Consider the following 24428-nt stretch of genomic DNA (forward strand, 5'->3'; position numbering starts at 1 on the left):
GAAAAGCTTTTTACTTTTATGCTTCCAACACCTGTAATGCCCTGATGCAGGTTCTTCCTTCTATCGCTGCATTTAAAAGTATGATCTCCGACCACTGTGTGTCGACTTGTAACTGTCTTAGCTGATTTTCTATTGTTTATTCTTTCGATTGTGTCTATATGTATGAAATTGCTGATAAACTGTTTCTTGTAAACTTGTCGTTGCTGTAATTGAGGGAAACCTTCATTCATTTCATTTTTCATTTCATACACCTCAGTGTCTTACGAGTTGAAATAAAGGTTTGAAATGAAATGATACAGCACATAGTACATACTAATTACAATGACAATATAGGAAGAGAAAAAGTCAATTGATTGGATTGATTGATTTCATACACCTCAGTGTCTTACGAGTTGAAATAAAGGTTTGAAATGAAATGATACAGCACATAGTACATACTAATTACAATGACAATATAGGAAGAGAAAAAGTCAATTGATTGGATTGATTGAAAACTTTATTAACATTAACTGAATGGGTACAATACAGTACGGCTCAATCCACACAATTGTTAAGGGGATGCAGACCAGAGAAAGACTTTCGTCGTGTTTACATCAGGGTCCCCCATTTTCAATTCATCATACAATCAATTCAACTATTTAAAATAATTAAAATCAACTACAGACTTTGGTGAAATGTAAACGTTATAACTGTAACGTAAGATAAGCTAAAACTACAGTATACCATTAGCTAAGGAAAACGAACTGATGAGAGAGAAGCAGACTGTAAGTGGATGGGGAGGGAGGTAACATTTGTTTGCTAACAGTTAGCTGATGTTCGTTAACAACGTTATTAATTAACGCGACGTCACGAAACTATCTTAACGTTACCTATTTTCTTTATAAGCTGAGACAGGTCCATGTCCGGTATATTATTGTGACCCCGCGTAGCAAAGTCAAGACATACAAATGCTTCAAAAAACTTTTGAATCTGCTCGGTTTTATGCGCCGAAGTTCCTCTCGGTGTCTGTCAGCGTCATGTCAACACTGTCCGCCGGGTCTGTTTTCAACCGACGCGCCAGCGTCAGTCTACTTCCGGGTAGGGGTGCGTTCAACAAATAAACTCGTGTGAAATGTTGTAGTGACGTCATCTGTTGTGACACGGCAGAATCACACTAGGGTTGTAACTATTATTTTGTCAAATGCGTGTAACGGTTTAAGCAGAGCCATATGGGTTTAACCTGCTATGCTGAGAGTAATCTATTGATGAAAAAAAAAAAAATATATATATATATATATATATATATATATATATGTATATATATATTATAATATATATATATATACTCCTGGAGTGTGCGGTCCCTTCTTTCTTTTTGAAGGTTTTCTCCTTTTAGTTATATATCTCTCTTGCGCTGACCTGCACCTCCAGTCGGGGTCCAACTAGATGTGCATGAGTCTTATTTAGTTTAATATATATATATATATATATATATATATATATATATATATATATATATATATATATATATATATATATATATATTTTTTTTTTTATTTTTTTTTTAATAGTCCACCTTATCACCCCGTCTGCATAGTACAGCATGTGCATGGTTTAAACTTTTGTGTATTAATCACTCTCACTCATATTGTGTGTGTTTTCGATATTGTATTGCCACTAGTTTGAAATAAGACATGTTAAGGAAGCAAAATAATATAAAAGAAATCTCAAAATCAATCATATTTGCCTATTCGCCTAGGCTGTCTCGCCTTAAACAGCGCTATTGTACAGAGCCTTAGCACTTTGCATTGTCGCTGTGTTTATCCCCAAGTAGGCCTAAACCTCTCTATGACTCAAAATGTCTTTCATAAATTAATTCTCATCTGCTCTTTTGAAATGTAAACACATTGAAGTGGTTCATCTTGCTTAGATGTTCACGTTTGGGCAAAACGTTTGATCATCACAGAAGACGTGTCAATGTCTGACAGGCGGAGTGTGAAGTTTTGAGACCACCCAAATTATCTTCTCATTCAATTAATCTGATATCAAACACCAATGTTCCGGAGTATCAAAGATGATGTGCGCTGCCTGTTCACACAAAAGGCACATTTCCTTTAATAGCTGCTCTGCACTAATTCAATTGCTTGAGATCTCACACACGTTGAGATGCGACGCAGAGAAACCCTGCTTGATCAATTGGAACAGTGATAATTAACAAATTTAGCAAATCATAATTTGACACGATGATAATATCGTCACATGGTGCTTCAGAACCGTGCAGTGGGGTTAACGGGGAAATCCACACTAAAAAAAAGGATTTAGATTGTGCTGTGATTGTGTTGTCAATATCTATACTTTATTTTGTATTGAAGAAATTTACGAATAGCCAGTCATACCAATTCATATAACAAAAAACAATATATATGGCAATAGTATGAGGTGAGTAGTTATGATTATTATGATTAGATGTAGGGCGTTCAGCTCTGAATCAGAAAATGTACTGTATCCTATTTAAATCACCATGGATACTGTTGACGTGTCTTTGGTGTTGTTCCACTATTCACTGTCTATATGGAGCAGCTCGAGGATTTGTCTCTTGATGACATCATCATTAGTCTTAACTCTCTGATCTTTAGCTGAAGGAGAGACTTGTTCATGCTCACTAATTATAATGGAGTTGTAGGCCTATTATTAAAAATAATAGAAAAAAATAACACATATAGTATTAGTGCTGTCTCGCCAACACATTGTATCTATAATTGTGTTGATTTGCATGGAGTTCCTTACTCCAGCTCTCCATTTTAGCTGCAAGTCCGATTGTAAGTCCGGGTGTAACGATTCGACCCCACAGCGATTCGATTCGATTACGATTATTCAGGCAACAATTCAATGCATCATGAAATATCTTCATTTGACCACGATTCGATTAGATTCTAGATACATTTTCGATCAGTTAATTCCCCCCAAAAAGATTTATACACAAATGTGGCTGGGGGAACTGATTCACTCAGCATGAATGGACTATAGGTCAATAAAAAATGGATTTAATTTAAATAAAAAAAAAATATATAGGTATATATTTTAATAATCGGTTCTTACATTTTCAAATTGATGCAGTTGAATCGTCACCGTAGGATCGATGCATTGTTACACCCCTACAACCTGATTCAACGCATTGAGCCTGTCAAAGATAGATCGGCTAGATATTCCACATTTCTCTGCCAATGGGTTGTTTTTGTAAAATCCACGCTTCTTCTCTATCTCCGCGCTTCTGACAACAAACCTATTGCGCGTGTCAAGGTTATACACAAAAGACGAGACGTGGTCTCCACGATTATACATGCGCAGGATGTAGTGAGATGTGTATTGGAATACTGTGTCGGCCTCCGTTGATGAAGGGACAAGACATGGCAAATACAAACAGCTGCCAGGTGGAAAACTCGATCTGAGTTGGGCTCGTCGGTTTTTCTCCTTTTCTTTGTTTGTTGCCAATGTTTGAGAACCGCTGATGTAGAGCATTTAGTCTTATGTGCTAGCTCTGAAGCGTTAAGCATGTAGAGCATTTAGTCTGATGTGCTGTAGCTCTGTGGAGGTTAAGCATGTAGGGCATTTAGTCTGATGAGCTGTATCTCTGGAGCATTAAGCATGTCTGATGAGCTGTATCTCTGGAGCATTAAGCATGTAGGGCATTTAGTCTGATGAGCTGCCTGTAGCTCTGTGGAGCATTAAGCATGTAGGGCATTTAGTCTGATGAGCTGTAGCTCTGTAGAGCATTCATGTAGGGCATTTAGTCTGATGAGCTGTATCTCTGTAGAGCATTAAGCATGTAGGGCATTTAGTCTGATGAGCTGCCTGTAGCTCTGTGGAGCATTAAGCATGTAGGGCATTTAGTCTGATGAGCTGTAGCTCTGTAGAGCATGTAGCTGAGGGGTACAATTCCCTGACTGTATTGTTAGATATGATATTTAATACCACTACCTCATGTACTTTAACTTCTGGCCACCCAGTACAAGATATAAGTATGATGAACACTTTCCCACCTGATGAAACGAACCAACACAAATGTACCAAATCGAATATTTAATACAGCAAAAGGTGTATACAACATTCACTTAATTACATTTATGATTTGAAATATTGAATATAATAATGACTTGGATTTATATAGCGCTCTTCATGAGACCCAGAGCGCTTCACAGAGTCCATTATTCATTCATACACAGTCATACCGGTGGTGGTAAGCTACAATTGCAGCCAGAGCTGCCCTGAGGCAGACTCACGGAAGCGTGGCGAATAATCATCGCCTACGGCCCCTCCGACCACCACCAACATTCATTCACATGCATACGAGGCAAGTAGGTTAAGTGTCTTGCCCAAGGACACAACGGCAGTGGGATGGACATGGGCTTGAGCGGGATTCGAACCACCAACCCTTCGATCATTGGACAACCCGCTCTACCCCTGAGCCACGCCGCCCCACAATATGCACTTTTATGGCAAATGAGTATTCGTAGGTAAATCAACATTGAATGTCCAATCTCTGGTTGCGCAGGGAGTAAGTATACAACCTGGAATATTTAGGAAACGATAGCGATGGTACTTAAATGATTATAGCTGGATACACTAAGGGGGGGGGGGGGGTCCCGCTGGTTGTAAGACAGTAGGAGGGGGGGGGGTTAGAGAAGCCGCTGGCGGTATCCCATCTGGCCGACGGTGTCTTGGGAGAATCCAAAGTCTTGGACACAGTGCCCACAGAACCTCGGGCCGCAGACGAATACAGCTGGACCCTCTGTGGAACGGTATCTGCCGGTCCACAACGGAGAGACGTGGTGCGACCTCACGTGTAGAGCGCCGCCTCACCTGGAGTCCTCTCCGGGGGGTAATTCCAACACTCGGCAGTGTTGGCCTTTATCCATGGAATAATCAAAGCACACAAAGCATAATCCAAGAGCCGTGGAAGGCTCGCCGTCGTCGGGTAGAGTAATCCAATATACAGGTCCAGTCGCTCTTGACCCGGAGCTCCTCGGATGCAATCACCACTAGGGGTCTGACCAGCCTGGATAAGCGTCCAGATAACGTCAGGAACGATGGGGGTACTGATAACTGTAGAACTCGAACCGAACGATGCACCATACATAAATAGACTATTATTAGCTTAATAGAATACGTCCAACTCGACGGTATGGTGCCAAACTATGACCATTCAACTATTAATCTACACGATATCTCAATGCCTATTCTGGGCCAAGTAGGCCCTACTACACCGCACGTGCGTCGTGGGGAGGCTTTTGCGTCTGTCACTCTGTTGGAGGGTAAAGAACTGGACTAAAAGAAAGTTCTACTTTACGAGCGCCATATATATATGCGCTATGAACAAATAGTACCATTCGTATTTCGCCCGGCATATTACTGCGCGGAACCGGGGGTTGCCTCGACATGTTAGGCGGCACGATTGAACTTGGACCTAGGGGTATGGCAACCTGGCGCCAGGTTCTCGTCCAATGGTAGAATGAAACTATTATGGGCTGTTTAGTAGAAACGGGGATATTCAATGCATATTGTACAAGGAATATACAGGGGATATCAAACGATATACAAATACAATTAAATATATATAAATAAATATACATATTCGGTTTAATCTGATCCTTCACAACAGCCGCCCCCTAATTAGTCCCACCTAATTAGCTAAGCAGAGACAGATTAACAGTCTTCCACTCAAGGTCCGCTGTAAGGGTCAGTCAACTCACAAAGTCATAGGGTCATGGTCATCATCGATAGTATCTGGGAGTCGGGGCAGTTCTATGAGCCTCGCCACGGGCCGTGTGTAGGTGCGCCCTTGGACGAGTACTTCAGCTGCTCGGACCTTGCCATCGGCACCGGTGATCACTTTGTTTACGCGGCCAGCCGGCCACATAGCTCTGGGGAGTGACTGGTCAACTATCATGACGACTGTTCCTTCTGTCAAATTGTCTCTCTCTTTTACCCACTTCTGGCGGGTCTGTAGAGACGGTAGGTAGTGAAGTAGGAAGCTGCTCCAAAACTTGTCAGCTAGTACTTGGCTGTACCTCCACATTCTTCGGCCGTTCGCTTCTTCGGGCCTGTACATTGTCTGGGGTAACGCGGGGTCCAGCCGCGCCATTAGGAGTGTGTTGGGGGTGACTGGGTCGACATCTGCTACATCACTGGAGACGTAACCGAGGGGCTTTGAGTTCAATACTCCCTCGATCTCTGTGAGGACTGTCATTAGGACTTCCTCTGCCACAGTCTGGGCTCCGAGTACGGCATACAGGGCTGTCTTTATAGAACGTACTTCTCGTTCCCAGGTTCCACCGAAGTGGGGTGCGTTCGGGGGATTAAACTGGAAGTCAACCTGGGCTGGAGCGAGGTGGGTCTTAAGTTCTGGGCCCATAGCTTGGAAGCTCTCTCTCAGCTCTCTTTCTCCGCCTTTGAAGTTGGTCCCGTGATCAGACAACAATGTAGACGGTTGTCCTTTCCGTGATATGAATCTCCGGAAGGCCATAAGGAATGAGTCTGTGCTCATGGTCGGAAGGAGCTCGATATGTATCGCTCTGGTGGTCATGCATTTGAATACAATACCCGACCGCTTCTCGGTGCCTCTTCCTCTCTTTATATACAACGGGCCAAAACAGTCCATGCCTGTGGAGTGGAATGGCTTGTCGCCGATTCGGAGGCGACAGGGGGGTAGGTCAGCCATCCGTGGTATGCTGGGCTGCGCGCGCCACTTACGGCAGTCTAGACAGGTTCGCTGGAAGCGCCGTACTGCTTCTCTCCCTTGCAATATCCAATAACGACGTCTGATCTCCGCGAAGACTCTCTCTGCTCCTGCGTGGTGCACATCCTCGTCGTATTTCTTTATGATCAGCTCTGTGACCTTGTGTCGGCTGTTCAAGACGATCGGGTGCTTAATGTCATCTGGTAGATCGGGGGCTCTCCGCAGGCGACCACCCAGTCTGATGAGATTATGTGCGTCACTCTCTGGTGCCAGGTGAATCAGTCTGCTGTCTGATGGGACGGGGTTTCCTCCCTGTAGACAGTCTAGCTCATCGGGGAACGAGTCTCTCTGGGCTCGTTGTAGCAGAAGAAGTTCTGCTTCTTCGTAGTCAGCTGCTGACATGTCAGTGGTGGACTGAATCTCTGGGTGGTGCCGCAGGAATGTTCTTTGTTGCGCACTCTCTAGGGTAATGCAGTCATCTATGTTCGGGTCTGTGGAGGCGACAGTGCTCAGTCCACAGAACATAGGCTTCTTGTTCTCAGCCTCCTCGCTACTTGCTTCCCTCGGGGTGGGCGTAGGCCAATCTCCTTCCGGGAGCTGGAGGAATGCTGGTCCGTCACTGTAGATGTTGCGACGGGTTAGGTCATCCAGGGACATTCCCCGGGTGATGACGTCAGCTGGGTTGTGTTTGGTATCCACATACCTCCAGCTTGCTTCTTCTGTTAATTCTTGAATCTCGGTGACTCTGACTCCCACGAAGACTTTGTATCTGCATGAATCAGACTTAATCCATGTGAGTACTGTCGTGGAATCTGACCACAAGATTGTTCTATGCACCGGAATGGTGAGTTCACGTTGGATTAACGTGGCTAGATGCGCTCCTGCGAGGGCTGCGCAGAGCTCTAGACGTGGGATAGATTGTTGCTTACGTGGGGCTATTCTTGAGCGGGCCAGTATGAAAGCAGTGTGTATCTCTCCTCCCATCTCTTGGGCACGCAAATAGGCAGCCGATCCGTAGGCTACTTCGGAGGCGTCGCTGAAGACGTGTAGCTCAATCTCGCATGTCTCTGGCCTCACTGTGGATGGGAAGTAGCTGCGGCGTATATTGACACCTGGGAGTGAGCGGAGTTCCGTCTCCCACTCTCTCCATGTTGAGGCAAGGTGTGCGGGTATTGGGTCGTCCCAGCCCTGGTCCTTGTCCCATAGTGCTCGTACAATCATCTTTGCCCTGGTGGTGTAAGGTAGAATACATCCCAGCGGGTCATATTGCCTGGCGAGTGTTCTGTACACACTCCGTCTGGTGGTCGGTATCGCCGCCGACCTTCCTTGCTCTGGAGCCAAGGGTTTGTGTCTATAGTGGAGCGAGTCTGTTTTGAAGCGCCAGACTAATCCTAGTGTCATTTCTTGGGCTTCTCCTGGGATTGTCGCCATCCAGGTCTCGCTGCTGGCAGCCTTGTCTGCGGAGGAGAGGCTGCGCAATACGTGCGGGTCACTGCTGGCCCACTGCCTGAGATCAAAGCCTCCTTTGATTAGGGAGGCGCGTAACTTGATTAGGAGAGCCTCGGCTTCTTCTTGAGTCGAGACGCTTTGTAGACAGTTGTCTACGTAGAAACTGTTCTTCACACTGTGTTGGACCTCTTCATCTGCTGCTGGGTCCTCTGTGACGTGTTTCTGTAGTGCAAATGTAGCACAGCACGGGCTGCATGTGATTCCGAAGGGGAGTACTTCCCACTGGTAGATGGATGGGTTCTCATCTCCGATCTTCTCTCTCCATAGGAACCGTAGCAGAGGCTTGTCCTCCTCTACTAGTCTCACTTGCAAGAACATCCCTTTGATATCCCCGCTTATAGCCACCTTGTCCTGGCGGAAGCGCAGTAGCACGCCTAGTAGGGAGGGGCCGAGTGTGGGGCCGGGCAAGAGCTCTTTATTCAGATTTTGGGATCCGATCTGGTAGCTGCAGTTAAACACAATGCGATCCTTGCCGTTGTGATGGACCTTGTGATGCGGCACGTACCATGATTCGGTCGTCTGATCGGCCTCTTTAATGTCAATCTTTGTTACGTGTCCCGCTGTGATTAGCTTCTCAATCTCAGCTCGGTACACACTCTGTTGAGCGGGGTCTTTGGCTAGGCGCCGCTCTGTGTTCAGTAGATAGCGCTCCGTGGCGTCTTTCTTTGCGTGAAAGGGGGGCATTCCCTCTCGCCTCAGGAGTGGAGTTGCGTATCTCATCACTCCGCCGACTGTGACTCTCTTTGTCCCCTGCTCGAGTAGGTGGATGGCGTAAATGTCTTCTTTAGAGCGAATGTCTTTCTTTTCGTTCTTAAAGGGCATTGTCTCTAGGGTCCATAGCCTCTCGACATGCTGCAGGAGAGTGGTGTCTTCTTCTGTCGTTCTGGAGTGGAAGCAGCTAGTGGCTGCGGTTCGGTTGAGAGATTTAGCGAGGGGGCCTTGTAATGTCCATCCTAGGCGGGTCTCGACTGCTGCAGGACAGCCTCGGGGGCCTGTATGGACCCGGTCAATCGGGACTATGAGTTCTGCATGGTCGGAGCCTATCAACAGGGTCGGGGTAGCGCCGTCTATGAGCGGGATAGGTAATTGGCGCAGGTGCACATATTTATCCATCAACTTGGTGACAGGGTAGGTGTACTGCGAGAGTCCTATTTCTTGGCTGGTGAAAGCATTTGTGATCTTGTACCGTCGCTCTGGCTGCCCGTTGGCTGCGATAGTGAAGGAGACATTCTCGCCCTTTATCGTCTTTAAATCTCTTCTTATTGTCCGAATCGTCATTTCGTTCTTGCTCCCCCGCAGTCCCAGCTGAGTCGCAGCGGAGGCGAGCAGAAGGGTCTTCTCTGACCCGTCATCAAGGACGGCGTAAGTGTCCATGACTTTATCCTGGTAGCTCAATGTCACACGGACTACCTTTAAGAGCACTTGAGCTCCGTTGCTGCTGGCGGGGTCAATGTACATGACACTTGCCTTGGTGCCGCTCCGTGGTGCAGGTATAGGCCGTCTTCCGTTACTATCGTGTAGTATATCTAGATGGGCTCCATCGCACCGGCTGCACCTTTTCTTTAGGCGGCATTCGGCTGCCATGTGGGGCCGCGCACATCGATAACAGCGCCGGTTGGACTTTATCCATTGGCTCACTTCTTCTGCATTCATCTTTGTGAATGAGTCACATTGTGACAGCCAGTGTTCTTTCTCACAGTAGGGACACGCTATCTTCCACTTCTCCTTTCTCGAGGGGGTGCTGTGACTCTTACTGCTCGGTACTGACTCTGATTGGTGCATGACAGTCACCGATCTTCTTCCATCACTTATTCTCCTGGGTCCCTCTCTGGAGCTTGGCGTGCTCCGCCCGAAGGTGTCCAGTCGTAAGCTGCTGACCTCTCTCGCCAGGAAGTCGGCCAGATCAAGGAGGGATGGCTCGGGGCCGTCGGGATCTCGGTAGTCCCTCTGCCGCCGAAAGCGCTCCTGTCTTGCGGGTGGCAGCTTCTCCAAAATCCTCTCAACGTTAGAGTTGGCGTACAGCTCATGCCTGCCCTTCTCCCGTTGAGCTCCCAGCATCCCCACCAGGGACTGCACTTTGATTGACAGATCGTCTAGTGAGCGATTGTCTGTGGCTGGGGGTAGGCGGTCAATATGCCTTATCTCCTGGATTACGTAATCCCATATACGTCCATATCTTTGATCCAGCGCTGCAAGGGCCGCTGTGTATGGGGTCGAGGAGGTAGCATAGGCTAGCGCTATATTGTACTTTCAGGTGCTTCAATAATATTGCATACTTGTGGCGTTCATCAGCGACATCCACCATCATTGTCTCTAAACACATCCGGAGCTCCGTGTACTGTGCTCGACTCTCATAGGCGAAGTCTGGGAATGACGGCGTGGTGTTGTATGACGCCGTGGATGGCTGATACATCGGCGAGCGTTGGGGGAGAGACCTCCTGGGCGAGTCCCCTCTTGCGCCTTGCTGTGGGCTGGTACTGGCAGGGTACCATGGCCCGCTGGTCCAGGTACTGTTCCTCGGGGCTGGTCGTGCGTCGTGCTCACCCGTAAATAGAGTCGGGGGTCTGTAGCGCAGCGCCGCGGGGGTATAGCCTGGACTGTATGGGACCTCCTGGTCCGGTGGGGTACTGTGCTGTCGTCGGGCTTGGTTCTCCTCTTCTCCCTCTTCTTCTTCTATCAAATCTTCCAGATCTTGTAATCGTTTATTTAGCTTCTCCGCAGTGTAGGCCGCTCCTTCCTTGTAGCTGGGTCTCGCTTGGACCGGTATGGGAAGGGGGTCTGCGGGGGGTCTAGACTCGGTCTGTTGGTCAAGTTCAGGGTCGCTTGCTCGTTGCGGTGACGCTGCTCTTGACTGCTGTCTCGACGAGTTCCTTGAGCCCCTGGCGGAGGGAGAGGGAGTTGTCCTTTTGATCAGCTGCTCTATTAGTTGCGCTTGTAGTCTGTCGCGCTCTGCGTCTCTTTGGGCACCGGCAGCGGTGCGCTGGGCGTCGGCGGCGGCGCGCTCTGTTTCTCTTTGGGCACCGGCAGCGGCGCGCTGGGCGTCGGCCCGGTCTCTTGCCATATTCTCTTCCATCTGGAAGCGTCTCATCTCCAGACTTGTGCGCTGTTCTTCGCTCCGTTGCTGTGCTTGGAGGTGTTCGCGCTCGCTGGTCGCCTGGGCTTGGAGACGTTCGCGCTCGCTAAGCGTCTGTGCTTGGAGCCGATCGCGTTCGGTAGAGGCTGTCAGGCTGACGAGGAACGCCTGTTGTAGTATCCTCTCCGCTTCGCTGGGGGAAGGCGGTAGTGGAGGTGAGCCGCTCCTGCGTGAACCGCTCCTGGGGGTACTCGTTGGGGAGTCCTGGAGCTCTAGTTCCTCGGCGCTCTCCTCTTCTTCTTCCATGCAGAGTTCTCTCTCTGTAGGGTTGTCTTCCTCCCGGGGCGTGTCGGGGACTACTTCTTTAGTAGTGGCGGGGGGTAAAGGCATGTCAATTCCCTCCTGGTCCCCACCGTGGGCTTGGTCAGTTACATTAGGACCTACTAGGGCCTCTGTGGTCGGGGAAACCTGGTCGTTAAGGTCAGACATAATTTTACTTTCTACTTTTACCACGTTTACCGTTTGTCGAAGGCTAGGTAGTTGACTGACAGTGTAAGCCTCTAAGTACTGAGGTGTCTGTCGTCTGCGCCGCGGGCGTTCTAGGTTAGGAGGATCGTTTCGTGGAGTGTTCATCATAGGCCATTTCGATATTAATAACACTATATTAATATTACACTAGTTACCCTCCGGCTCGAAGGACCAATTGTAGCTGAGGGGTACAATTCCCTGACTGTATTGTTAGATATGATATTTAATACCACTACCTCATGTACTTTAACTTCTGGCCACCCAGTACAAGATATAAGTATGATGAACACTTTCCCACCTGATGAAACGAACCAACACAAATGTACCAAATCGAATATTTAATACAGCAAAAGGTGTATACAACATTCACTTAATTACATTTATGATTTGAAATATTGAATATGCACTTTTATGGCAAATGAGTATTCGTAGGTAAATCAACATTGAATGTCCAATCTCTGGTTGCGCAGGGAGTAAGTATACAACCTGGAATATTTAGGAAACGATAGCGATGGTACTTAAATGATTATAGCTGGATACACTAAGGGGGGGGGGGGGGGGTCCCGCTGGTTGTAAGACAGTAGGAGGGGGGGGGGTTAGAGAAGCCGCTGGCGGTATCCCATCTGGCCGACGGTGTCTTGGGAGAATCCAAAGTCTTGGACACAGTGCCCACAGAACCTCGGGCCGCAGACGAATACAGCTGGACCCTCTGTGGAACGGTATCTGCCGGTCCACAACGGAGAGACGTGGTGCGACCTCACGTGTAGAGCGCCGCCTCACCTGGAGTCCTCTCCGGGGGGTAATTCCAACACTCGGCAGTGTTGGCCTTTATCCATGGAATAATCAAAGCACACAAAGCATAATCCAAGAGCCGTGGAAGGCTCGCCGTCGTCGGGTAGAGTAATCCAATATACAGGTCCAGTCGCTCTTGACCCGGAGCTCCTCGGATGCAATCACCACTAGGGGTCTGACCAGCCTGGATAAGCGTCCAGATAACGTCAGGAACGATGGGGGTACTGATAACTGTAGAACTCGAACCGAACGATGCACCATACATAAATAGACTATTATTAGCTTAATAGAATACGTCCAACTCGACGGTATGGTGCCAAACTATGACCATTCAACTATTAATCTACACGATATCTCAATGCCTATTCTGGGCCAAGTAGGCCCTACTACACCGCACGTGCGTCGTGGGGAGGCTTTTGCGTCTGTCACTCTGTTGGAGGGTAAAGAACTGGACTAAAAGAAAGTTCTACTTTACGAGCGCCATATATATATGCGCTATGAACAAATAGTACCATTCGTATTTCGCCCGGCATATTACTGCGCGGAACCGGGGGTTGCCTCGACATGTTAGGCGGCACGATTGAACTTGGACCTAGGGGTATGGCAACCTGGCGCCAGGTTCTCGTCCAATGGTAGAATGAAACTATTATGGGCTGTTTAGTAGAAACGGGGATATTCAATGCATATTGTACAAGGAATATACAGGGGATATCAAACGATATACAAATACAATTAAATATATATATATAAATAAATATACATATTCGGTTTAATCTGATCCTTCACAACAATTAAGCATGTAGGGCATTTAATCTGATGAGCTGTATCTCTGTAGAGCATTAAGCATGTAGGGCATTTAGTCTGATGAGCTGTAGCTCTGTGGAGCATTAAGCATGTAGGGCATTTAGTCTGATGAGCTGCCTGTAGCTCTGGTTAAGCTGGCATGTAGGACATTTAGTCTGATGAGCTGTAGCTCTGTGGAGCATTACAGTTTTTTTGGATTGCATAAACACAAAATTCTCAAGTATTACACAATTATCAAAACCTTACACTCAAGTAGCAAAACATGGGCCCAGATTTCCACCACTATATAAGCACAATGTCAGCTTCAACTTTTTTTGCAAAACAATACACACAGTGATTTGCAAAACACTAAACACACTTATTATGCATTACATTAGACACAGAATGTCAAATGACCACACATTTGAGCCAATTGGTTAAACACAGCCATCAGGTGCACAAACACATGATTGCTTAATTGTAGACACACCAATCAGGTTTAAGCAGAAATGCAGCAGGTGAGTTCACCTGCCTTCAACCAAAATGGAAGGAGAGTGAAGTACACAGAGAATGTGCAAATACACTCACCAAACGCTACGCAAAGACCAATGATGATGAAAATATATGTTTTTTCTCTCCATATAATTCATTCAGCATGTCAACATCACAGAAAATCACAACAAAACATGTCCCAGTTTCCCATAAATTCTCTGGCCAGATCCAGCTAGGCGAAGAGATAATGTCTAGTATTTTCTCTTCTTTTCTCTATTTAATATATTTTTAGTTTTACTGTAATTGTAACCTGTACTGGATACAGTATTTCTTGTTTGTTTGTCTGATATTTGCTGAGCTTACAGTGTTATGCACACTACTGTAGTAGCTTGAAAACTGGGGCATGTTTTGTATTTGTATATGCAGAAATTTATTATATTTTCATCCATCAGCAGAATTGGTCTTGTGTAGTGTTTGGTGAATGTATTGTATATTTGCCCATTCTGGGGGCAGGTGGGGCAGGTGGAGGGGGGGGGGGGGGGGGGCGATCCCGTTCGAATCTCACCTCAGAGAGTCACTTGTGTAGTGTTTGGTGAATGTATTGTATATTTGCCATTCTCTGTGTACTTCACTTACAGTGCTCTAATCACTGAGAAGTAAAATTGCTAAAGGTGTTTTAGGTTAAGCACAGCAGTTTCATATGGTAACAAAATTAGGTTTTTATAAATTTGTGTATAGTTTTTACAAGAGTGTTTAATATAGCAAAGGATCTGAGGTGTTCTGCTAATTGTGTGTGTGGTTGTGCTAATTATGTGTAGTGTTTTGAAACATTGGGGCCTGTTTTCAAAATCGTGCTTAAGCAATCGGGGAAAAAAACTGTAAGCCTGCACCCCCTCATGATTAGTCTGCTGATGCTGCTGTTGTTGTCGCTGCTGCTGTTCGTTTACAGAACCGTTTTAAAAGTTCAACTCTCACAAGGCTCTGGGAGCCGAGAGCTCTCTTCACATAGTGCCATCAGTTCCTCCGACTGATACCACATCTGACGCATCAGCACAGAGAGGCAGTCTGTTGAATGGAGATACAGGCTTCAAACGGGAATGTTTTCATGACATTCTACAGATGTCCAATGAGAATACAAGATGACCCCCTTCTTTGACATTCATCACAGAGGCCCCCAGCAGCACCTCTTTAGAGGGACTGGTCCCCCCTTTCATCTGCTGGGAGAACAGCACTGAAGGGGTCAAACTGAGAGCGCTCTGTGGCTTTTGAGCACGGCGAGATGTTTCAAGGAGTACATCGTTTTCTAAGCACTTTGTACGTGAGATCAGTTGTAGTGGATGCTACCAGTGGTGTACACACACACACACACACACACACACACACACACACACACACACACACACACACACACACACACACACACACACACACACACACACACACACACACACACACACACACACACACACACACACACACACACACACACACACACACACACACACACGGGAGGCAAAACTTCACTTCAAATAAATGGGATTGTGATGTGTGTCGTTACACTGTCCAATGTACTGTATGCTGTCGCCTGTGATGTCTGTGGATGTGTCTGTAAATAATAACCCTCAGATCAAATATATACAGACCACTCTTACAGTCAATTCAAGTTCAAGTATCCCATTAACATCTTCCTGACACAGGTCAATACACAGCCATTTAAGTTAAGTTAAACTTTGTGTTGTTCCACCATTAATTTTTTGCATAATCTTTCCATAATTTTTCCATAATTAATCCCCTTGGGGGAAATTTGTCCTCTGCATTTGATCCATCCTAACTGTTTAGGAGCAGTGGAGCACTGGCAGCCGAGCCACACATAGTACAGCGTCTGGGGACCAACCCCAGTTGCAATGCCAGTACCTTGCTCAAGGGCAATGGCAGGAAACCTAGTGTGTCTTTTAGTGTGGGAGGAAACCAGAGCACTAGTTGATTTTGTTCAATATTAGATTCATAATGTTGTTGCAAAAAAAACTTCTAATGCCTCTTTCCACTGTACCACAGACGTTGGCAAAATCTTTGCTTTTAATCCAGGCAAAATTATGAATATGCTGTTCTCTGTTTCCATACTGCTCTACCACAGAATACCAGTGACCCTACAAGCCCATTACACAATGCAGAGTTGCACTTTGGTCATCATTTGGTAAGTTGCAACATTACCAACAGGTGATGTTGTAACAACATTGCTACGGTTGCAAAATAACCAGTCCTCATGGAGACTGTTCTGCAATGTTGCAGCAATGTTATAGAATCACGTGAATACAACGTGATTTAATAATGTAACAGTTACTTTATATCACAGTCCTCGTCCATACTTCATTAATGTTATCAGTAGGTTGTCAGAACGTTTGTAAATGACAGGCTTACCTACTGGCTTACATTTAAATATCTTTTGCCCTATTTCTAATGAGGAATCGAACCGGGAACCTTCTGATTACCCGACCGCTCTATATTATTAATCTGATCATTATTCGTTGTAAATATTACATGCCTAAGATGAAACATTGAAAGAAACAGGCTTCTTGAATGCAGCCAGGCCTGATCTCAAAGAAACAGCGTCCTGAATGAAGCCAGGCCTGATCTCAAAGAAACAGCGTCCTGAATGAAGCCAGGCCTGATCTCAAAGAAACAGCCTTCCTGAATGTAGCCAGGCCTGATCTCAAAGAAACAGCCTTCCTGAATGTAGCCAGGCCTGATCTCAAAGAAACAGTGTCCTGAATGCAGCCAGGCCTGATCTCAAAGAAACAGCTTCCTGAATGCAGCCAGGCCTGATCTCAAAGAAACAGCTTCCTAAATGCAGCCAGGCCTGATCTCAAAGAAACAGCCTTCCTGAATGTAGCCAGGCCTGATCTCAAAGAAACAGCTTCCTGAATGTAGCCAGGCCTGATCTCAAAGAAACAGCCTTCCTGAATGTAGCCAGGCCTGGTCTCAAAGAAACAGCTTCCTAAATGCAGCCAGGCGTGATCTCAATGAAACAGCCTTCCTGAATGCAGCCAGGCCTGATCTCAAAGAAACAGCGTCCTGAATGTAGCCAGGCCTGATCTCAAAGAAACAGCCTTCCTGAATGTAGCCAGGCCTGATCTCAAGAAACAGCCTTCCTGAATGTAGCCAGGCCTGATCTCAAAGAAACAGCCTTCCTGAATGTAGCCAGGCCTGATTTCAAAGAAACAGCTTCCTGAATGTAGCCAGGCCTGATTTCAAAGAAACAGCTTCCTAAATGCAGGCGACCTGGTCTCAAAGAAACAGCCTTCCTGAATGTAGCCAGGCCTGATCTCAAAGAACAGCCTTCCTGAATGTAGCCAGGCCTGATCTCAAAGAACAGCTTCCTGAATGTAGCCAGGCTGATCTCAAAGAAACAGCTTCCTGAATGAAGCCAAGCCTGATCTCAAAGAAACAGCCTTCCTGAATGCAGCCAGGCATGATCTCAATGAAACAGCTTCCTGAGTGCAGCCAGGCCTTGTCTCAAAGTGGGCCATGATGCAAACCCTTGGATGGCAGACGTCTCTGGACTTTAACCAGGGTTAAGGTGGATCATGTGTGATAACGTACACACACGCAGTGCAGAAGTCACACGGAGCACTAAGCTGTTTATTGCTTTATATCCGACAGCAGTTGTAGGCACTTGTTTACACAGCATAGGGAGCCTTAGCTGTGGTTTCACCCCTTTCTACTGAAACAAGCCCCACACGCTAGCAGGGCCCCAGATTGACAAAGCAAACACACCCCAGATTGATAAAGCAAACGCGCACACTGTGCCAATATGGATGACTGATGCGCGGTGGAAATGCTTGAAAAGGCACATCACCAACACAGAAAGATGTTTACTGGCAAAGTCTTTCACCTTGTAGAAGAAACCTTGCTCCTGATATAAACCAAGTCATGTTTTTTTTTCTTCTTTTTTTTTTTACTCTGTCTATTCTATTTTTATTACTGCCTATTTTTTAACTGAATGAAACCGTAAACAGAGAGGCCTATTGGGATGTTAGATCCTAATGTGAAAAAACTGTGATTTACCTTACCTACCTTGCTACCTTTTTTATCTTTTTTATGCTAGCTTATGCCTGTATTTTTTACTGCTGTGAAACACTTTGAACTGCAATTGCTGTATGAAAGTGCTATACAAATAAAGTGTATTATTATTATGTAAATCTCCAGGGTCTAGTTGAGCTGCGTCGTGGTGAGTTTGGCACAGTGGCTGGCTACAGTAGCTTCCTGCCTTATGTGCAAATTTGCCTAAAACATTATATTTTCATTGGCTTCCTATTGTGATTCTGGGTGAGGTAGAATATAATACATCCTATACAGAAACGTCGGAGTTTGCTGTTTCATTCGGTATATGACATGTCACTGTCGCATTATGCTGCGAAAAGTAACAGGGTTGAAAAGTAAGCAGAAAATGTCTCTTGTGTGACCTGGCTCTCCCCATTTGCTTGCACCCCACAGTTTAAGAATAATTGCTTTAGCTGTGTGTGTATTTTGAGAGAGAGAGAAGAGAGAGAGGAGAGAGAGAGAGAGAGAGAGAGAGAGAGAGAGAGAGAGAGGAGAGAGAGGAGAGAGAGAGAGAGAGAGAGAGAGAGAGAGAGAGAGAGATGGATGGATGGATGAATGAGAGGACGAGAGGAAGAGGTAGTTGGAAAGATGGACAGTGGGAGAGAAAGCATAAGAGAGGAGAGATGAGAGAGAGAGGGAGAGAGAGAGGGGGCTTGGAGGATTTCATCCCCCACAGATAAGGTAGGTTTTGGCAACATTGATGCATCCCCCCATGCATGCATCCTGTGGTTCTTCTCTGAATTAATTCAGTCTGGTAGCGAGAGAGAGACACTATGAGTCCAACATAAAATACATTTAATAAAAGTCCCATAATGGTAGTTCCAGGCTTGGTCCTACTAAACGCCCCCACCAGATCACTCCATGAGTGAGTGAGTGAGTGAGTGAGTGAGTGAGTGAGTGAGTGAGTGAGTGAGTGAGTGAGTGAGTGAGTGAGTGAGTGAGTGAGTGAGTGAGTGAGTGAGTGAGCTGTCTGGAGAAGCTCACAGCATAATAAGTTAATACCAGCCAGAAGATAAAAAGACAAAGGTTTTGCAGAGACAAAACGTGATCAAATTATGAACATTATTCAATGAATAATTTCAAGATCAAGTTCAAGTTCAGGTTTTGTTTTATTTGTCACATATAAGGTACATGTACATTACAGTGAAATGCTTGGTTCTGTATGAGGCTCTGAGCCCCCTAAGATTGTGCTTCATACCGTAAAAAAGTTAAAAGAATAAAGACCAAACACTATGCAAAATATACAATATACAAAACTAAAGTACAAAATGCAAACAAAATGCAAAAATGCAGTCTTTCAGTTAAGAAGAAATTATCAGTATAATCTTTAATGGTCCATGCATCAAAGATTGACCACTCCCAAGCATGAGATACAAGAATCCCAAATATAATCTGTACTTCTGGTACAAAATGGACATTCAATATCAAATACTTGAATACTTTCATTTAAGCACAATTTTTTAATGGAGAACATTTATCTTTACCAGAGTTATCTTGTAATCAGAGTGTTTGTACTTGTCACTCAAGTAAAGGAATTGTGCACTTTTTGTTGTTGTTGTTGTTGTTGTTGTTGTTGTTGTTGTTGTTGCTGTTGTCGTCCTTAGCTCTATTGTTTTATTAAAGAAAAGTGCTTATGTACCTTAGATAATATTGTTACCTTGTATATATATATGTGTGTGTTTCATTACATGTACTGTATATATACATTCATACCAATTATTCACCTGTTCTATTCTCCATCCATCTATCATACATTGCAACACTATAACATCACTGACATCCTGTTGGGGGATCCCCTTTGAGCAGCAGCCCATCTGAGGTTTCTGTCCTCCACGCCGCCTGTGGTGCTCCCCGCACCCCCCCCCCCCCCCACACACACACACTTATTGCAAGGTTTTTAGTGAGTCGTTCCTTATATTCATTGGGGAAAGTCTGGGAGTGTCGCATATTTGGATTTTATGGCGGTTTTGTTTTTGATCTTTTGTGATGTTTCTTCTTGACTTGTACAGCCCATGGGGGCTATTCCGTGTGATCTCGGGCTATACAAATACAAGTACATTTGATTTGATTTGATTTGATTTGATAAGCGTTTCCATCCACTGAGCGTTCTGGATGCGCTGTGAGAGGGAGCCGCGGTGTGCTACAGTCAGCCCAGAAACCAGAAGCCCGAGCGGCCCGGCGGACCTGTCACTGGCTGACACGAGGCCTGCTGTACCCGTCTCCCGCTCCACTGCAAGCGTTGAGGATATGGGGGTGGGCACCTTGGGACCCCCGACAACCAACCCCCTCCGACAAACCCACCCCCCACCCCCCTCTCTGCAAGACAAAGGACTGAGTCCGATTTATGTCTGACACAGCTTTCATTTCAAATGAAGATGAAACAAGTTCCCCACATGTTGAGGAATCTCATTTAAAAGGTATTACACCATACTAGCACCCCCCCCCCCCTCTTTATCTAAGTTCCAGCTTGACATCAACATTCCGTTTCTGTGTGTGTATGTGTGTGTGTGTTCGTGTTCATGCTTACACATATACATTCAACTATTGATTAGCATTAATTGGCATCTGTTTCTGTATGAAGCCATTATTGGTGATCTTCCACCCTTACATTCCTTCATCACTGGACTGCACCTCTGGACCCCATCATACTCACTCAGACGTGCGCTTAAGGTCACTAGAGTTTGCACTGAATTAGGAAAATGCACTTTAAAACTCAATACTTTAGTGTCCATTGGTCAGTTTAAATCTATAATGGCCAAACAGTTCACCTCAGTCTGTAGTTTTTTTTTTTTTTTTTTTTTTTTTTTTTTCCCCTCCATTTTCCTCCGATTTTCTCCCATCCCAATGTTAGTCGTATGCCAATTCCCAGTCCCTTCCTGGTCGCTGCGCTTTACCCCCCACAGTCAGATCATTTGGGAGAGTGGAGGCTACCACGTGCTTCCTCCGACACACGTCCAGCCAATCACCGCTTCTTTTCACCTGGCAGCGCGGATTCTCATTGAGAGGGCGTAGAGTGTGGGAGGACCACACTATCCCCCTCACGTCCAATCCGCGCTTAGCAGGCGCCCCGACCGAACTGTAGGAGTCGCTGTTTACAACGACCCGGACCCACCCCGCCAGCTTCTCCCACCCTCTGATACAGCCAATTGTATCAGTGCAGACGGCCAGCCAGGCTGGTGACAACCCCGGAGCTGTGAGCTGGATTCGAACAGGCGAACCAAGCTCACAGCTCCGGGGCTGGTGACGAACGCAATCTCCGCTCGACCACCTAACCGCCTTAGTCTGTAGTTGTTTTGATTGATTTGAATTGTTGAACTGATCGACTTTTCTGTCTCTATATTGTTTTTGTATTACGTATTGTTCCTTCTCGACGTGATTGTAAATGAGAGCCCGCTCTCGATGATATTAGAAGCGTTGATTATAAAATGTAAAAAATACTCCTACAGTTTGTGTTCTGCAGCGCTAGGCAACAACACCTTGCAGACACTAAATTCTAATCAGAGCATTAGAGCGACAAAGTGGTTCGTGTTAACATGAAATAACCAACTATTAGTGTACCCTTGATCCATTCACTCACAGTCATAATTAAAGACAAAATAAACTCCACTAGTGCCCACAGCTGAGGTAATGCTTCACCTGACTGTCTGGAGTAAATATCAACAAGGCTAAAAGTTGGTTTGTCAGGTCTAATTTATCTCGGCGAATGATTGCCCCCCCCTGTCCTTGGCTCGGTGCTATCTAACAACTATCCCCACCCCTCCTTATCCACCCTCCTCCCCCTCTCTCCCTTGTGGGCAACACATCAAGTGGAGGCAGCCTGATTAGTCCTAATAAGGCCTAGTAATTAGGTCTTTGCATAGAGCCTGTCTGTGCCGCACAGCCACCCTAAGCAGGTTGGAGGGGGAAAAACATGCCATACACTTGACAGTGTGGAAAAAACAACCCAATCTAACATTTAGTGTATGGACTAAATTAGCCTGGCAGCGGTAAACACAATTATCCACTTTAAAACAATACTGACACTAATTGGGCGAGCAATGTATCATTTTGGAGTTCAAGTTTTAGCAACGCCATCTCGGATAGTTACTTAGGAATACTTGGAGAGAGAGCTGACGTGATGCTTCTGGAATACAAATGAGCAGAACCTACCTTTTGCGTAATTGCTCGGCGAGGCCACAGTGAGGAAGAATAGCCAGTGGTTGATATCCTTGAATAATGAAAAATGGAGATTGAACTGAAAAAAAAATATATATACCACATATATACCATATAAACTCTGAACTCCATGGCCTATAGTACCCTAGGCTCTGTTACCAATACTGTACGAACTTGGAACTATGTTGCCTATAATCAATCAATCAATTCAACCTGTAACTTGTTCTTGTCAGAGACCAGCAGGGCTGAGTCGTCCGCGAACAAGAACAAGTTGCAGTTACAAGCTGACAATATGTCATTTGCATAAATTAGGAACAGTAGCGGTCCTAGAATGCTTCCTTGTGGAAAACCACAGCTCACAGCTCCATTCTCTTCAGATCAAATAACAAACTCAGCAAGACCGACGGATTCTCAGTTACAGTGGGCGACAATATTGTCACAAGGAAAGATGAAATTACATACCTAGGTTCCATCCTAGAGGCAAATCTTTCCTGTGACAAAATGGCATCCAATGTAATCAAAAAAGTCAACCAACGAACTAGATTCTTGTACCGGATCTTCTCTCTGGTAAACAAGAATACCCTGAAGACTCTGGCAAGAGCACTCATTCAAGGGTACTACGACTATGGTTGCACCTCATGGTACCAAAGCACCTCAAAGGCGCTAAAAACAAGATTACAAACATCTCAAAACAAACTGGTCAGACTACTACTTGACCTTACTCCTAGAACCCACCTCACCCCTGCCCACTTTGACTACTTAGGATGGCTTAGAGTAGACGACAGAGTACAGAAACTTGCAATGGGCCTGGTCTACAAGATACACTACACGACTAAGGTACCCATGTACATGTCAAAATACTTCCCAAAGGTCAGTGAATACCACGACCACAACACCAGAGGGAGCTCCACAAATCATGTTAAACCCAGATTCGGCTCAAACAAGGGACTAAACACGTTTAGCAATTATGCCACATCAATGTGGAACGCCCTACCCAAAGCTGTAAAGGAATGTGAATCACTACCACTTTCAAAACTACTCTCAAAGAGCACCTACGGGAGACTGCAATTCAAAACTGGCCCCTGTAAATGTCCTAACCCAACCCCCTCCAATGTAAAGTAAATGTCCTAACCCAATAATACACGAGACCCTCTTCTTGGGACCAAGTAAGGTTTCGTCGATATTCCAATGTACAGTTTCCCCCACCCCACCCCGCCTACCCAACCCCCCCCCCCACCCAACCACCTCCAATGTACAGTCCCCCACCCCACCTACCCAACCTCCTCCAATGTACAGTTTCTACATCAAATGTATATACTCTGTTTTTTAGATCACAAACAGTACTGTATTTGCAAATCTGGTATGTCATAAATGTATAGATGTAGCAGTACTGTCTATCTGTATGTCATGTATGTCATATATGTGATGATGAATTGAAAATGGGGACCCTGATGTAAACAAGACGGAAGTCTTTCTCTGGTCTGCATCCCCTTAGCTGTACTGTATTGTACCCATTCTGCAATCTGTTAATAAAATGTCCAATCAATCAATCAAACAGTAAGAGAGTTAGTTCTGTTTATTTGTAAAATGTTTTTTGATTGATTGATTGAAAATTGTATACAGATTGCAGAATGGGTACAATACAGTACAGCTCAATACACACAATTGTTAAGGGGATGCAGACCAGAGAAAGACTTTCGTCTTGTTTACATCAGGGTCCCCCATTTTCAATTCATCATAAATAATAAATAATAATTATTAATAATAATGTCAACAAACAGACTATTATAAAAAGGTTGTGGGCAGGAGAAAATATAAACAACTTCCAATCCAAAAGAGAAAGCTTGACTGCTGAGCTCAGCAGTGGAGATTTGGAACGTCTTGGCTGCAATCTGCATGTCATTGTGAAACATCAAACAGAACGGCCAATTTAGTAGAATCACAGATTTGCTGTTCCTCTTCATTTTTAAATTCACATTCCCCTGCATTTATATTTCTGGCACGACACCCCTCTGGACATTAATGACATATAATGCACACATTTTTTCTATAATCAAGTTAATCATCAAATGTGATTAAATCTACCCCCCCCCCCCCAAACTCCCTCTGTCAAATACACCTTAGGTTAAATTAATTCAAATGGTAATTTAATGTAATTAAATGTGATTTGCAGTAACATGTCTAGGTGCTGTGACAGGGTGTCAGACTGTCTGTTTAGGATGTAGTCATGTGGTTGTAATGCGTGCGTCTGATTCGCTGTTTGTGACGCTGTTCTCCCAC

The 24428-nt window shown here is 45.4% G+C and overlaps 2 protein-coding genes across 2 annotated transcripts in view; one reads left to right on the forward strand and one right to left on the reverse strand.

The window, feature by feature from the left end:
* Positions 1-982, reverse strand: part of rttn (rotatin) — a 213431-nt gene extending 212449 nt beyond the window's left edge. Inside the window, exon 1 of the mRNA XM_084326661.1 lies at positions 870-982. Within this exon, the coding sequence (XP_084182787.1) occupies positions 870-900 (31 nt within the window). The 5' untranslated portion in view covers positions 901-982. The remainder of the gene's footprint in view (positions 1-869) is intronic.
* dok6 (docking protein 6) overlaps positions 1-24428 on the forward strand; it is a gene marked incomplete at both ends in the record, with an annotated part of 666878 nt that overhangs the window by 497468 nt on the left and 144982 nt on the right. The gene's annotated exons all lie outside the window — the stretch shown is intronic.

The sequence above is a fragment of the Notolepis coatsorum genome (genome assembly GCF_963971535.1).
Source record: "Notolepis coatsorum genome assembly, chromosome: 12".
Classification (NCBI taxonomy): Eukaryota; Metazoa; Chordata; class Actinopteri; order Aulopiformes; family Paralepididae; genus Notolepis; species Notolepis coatsorum.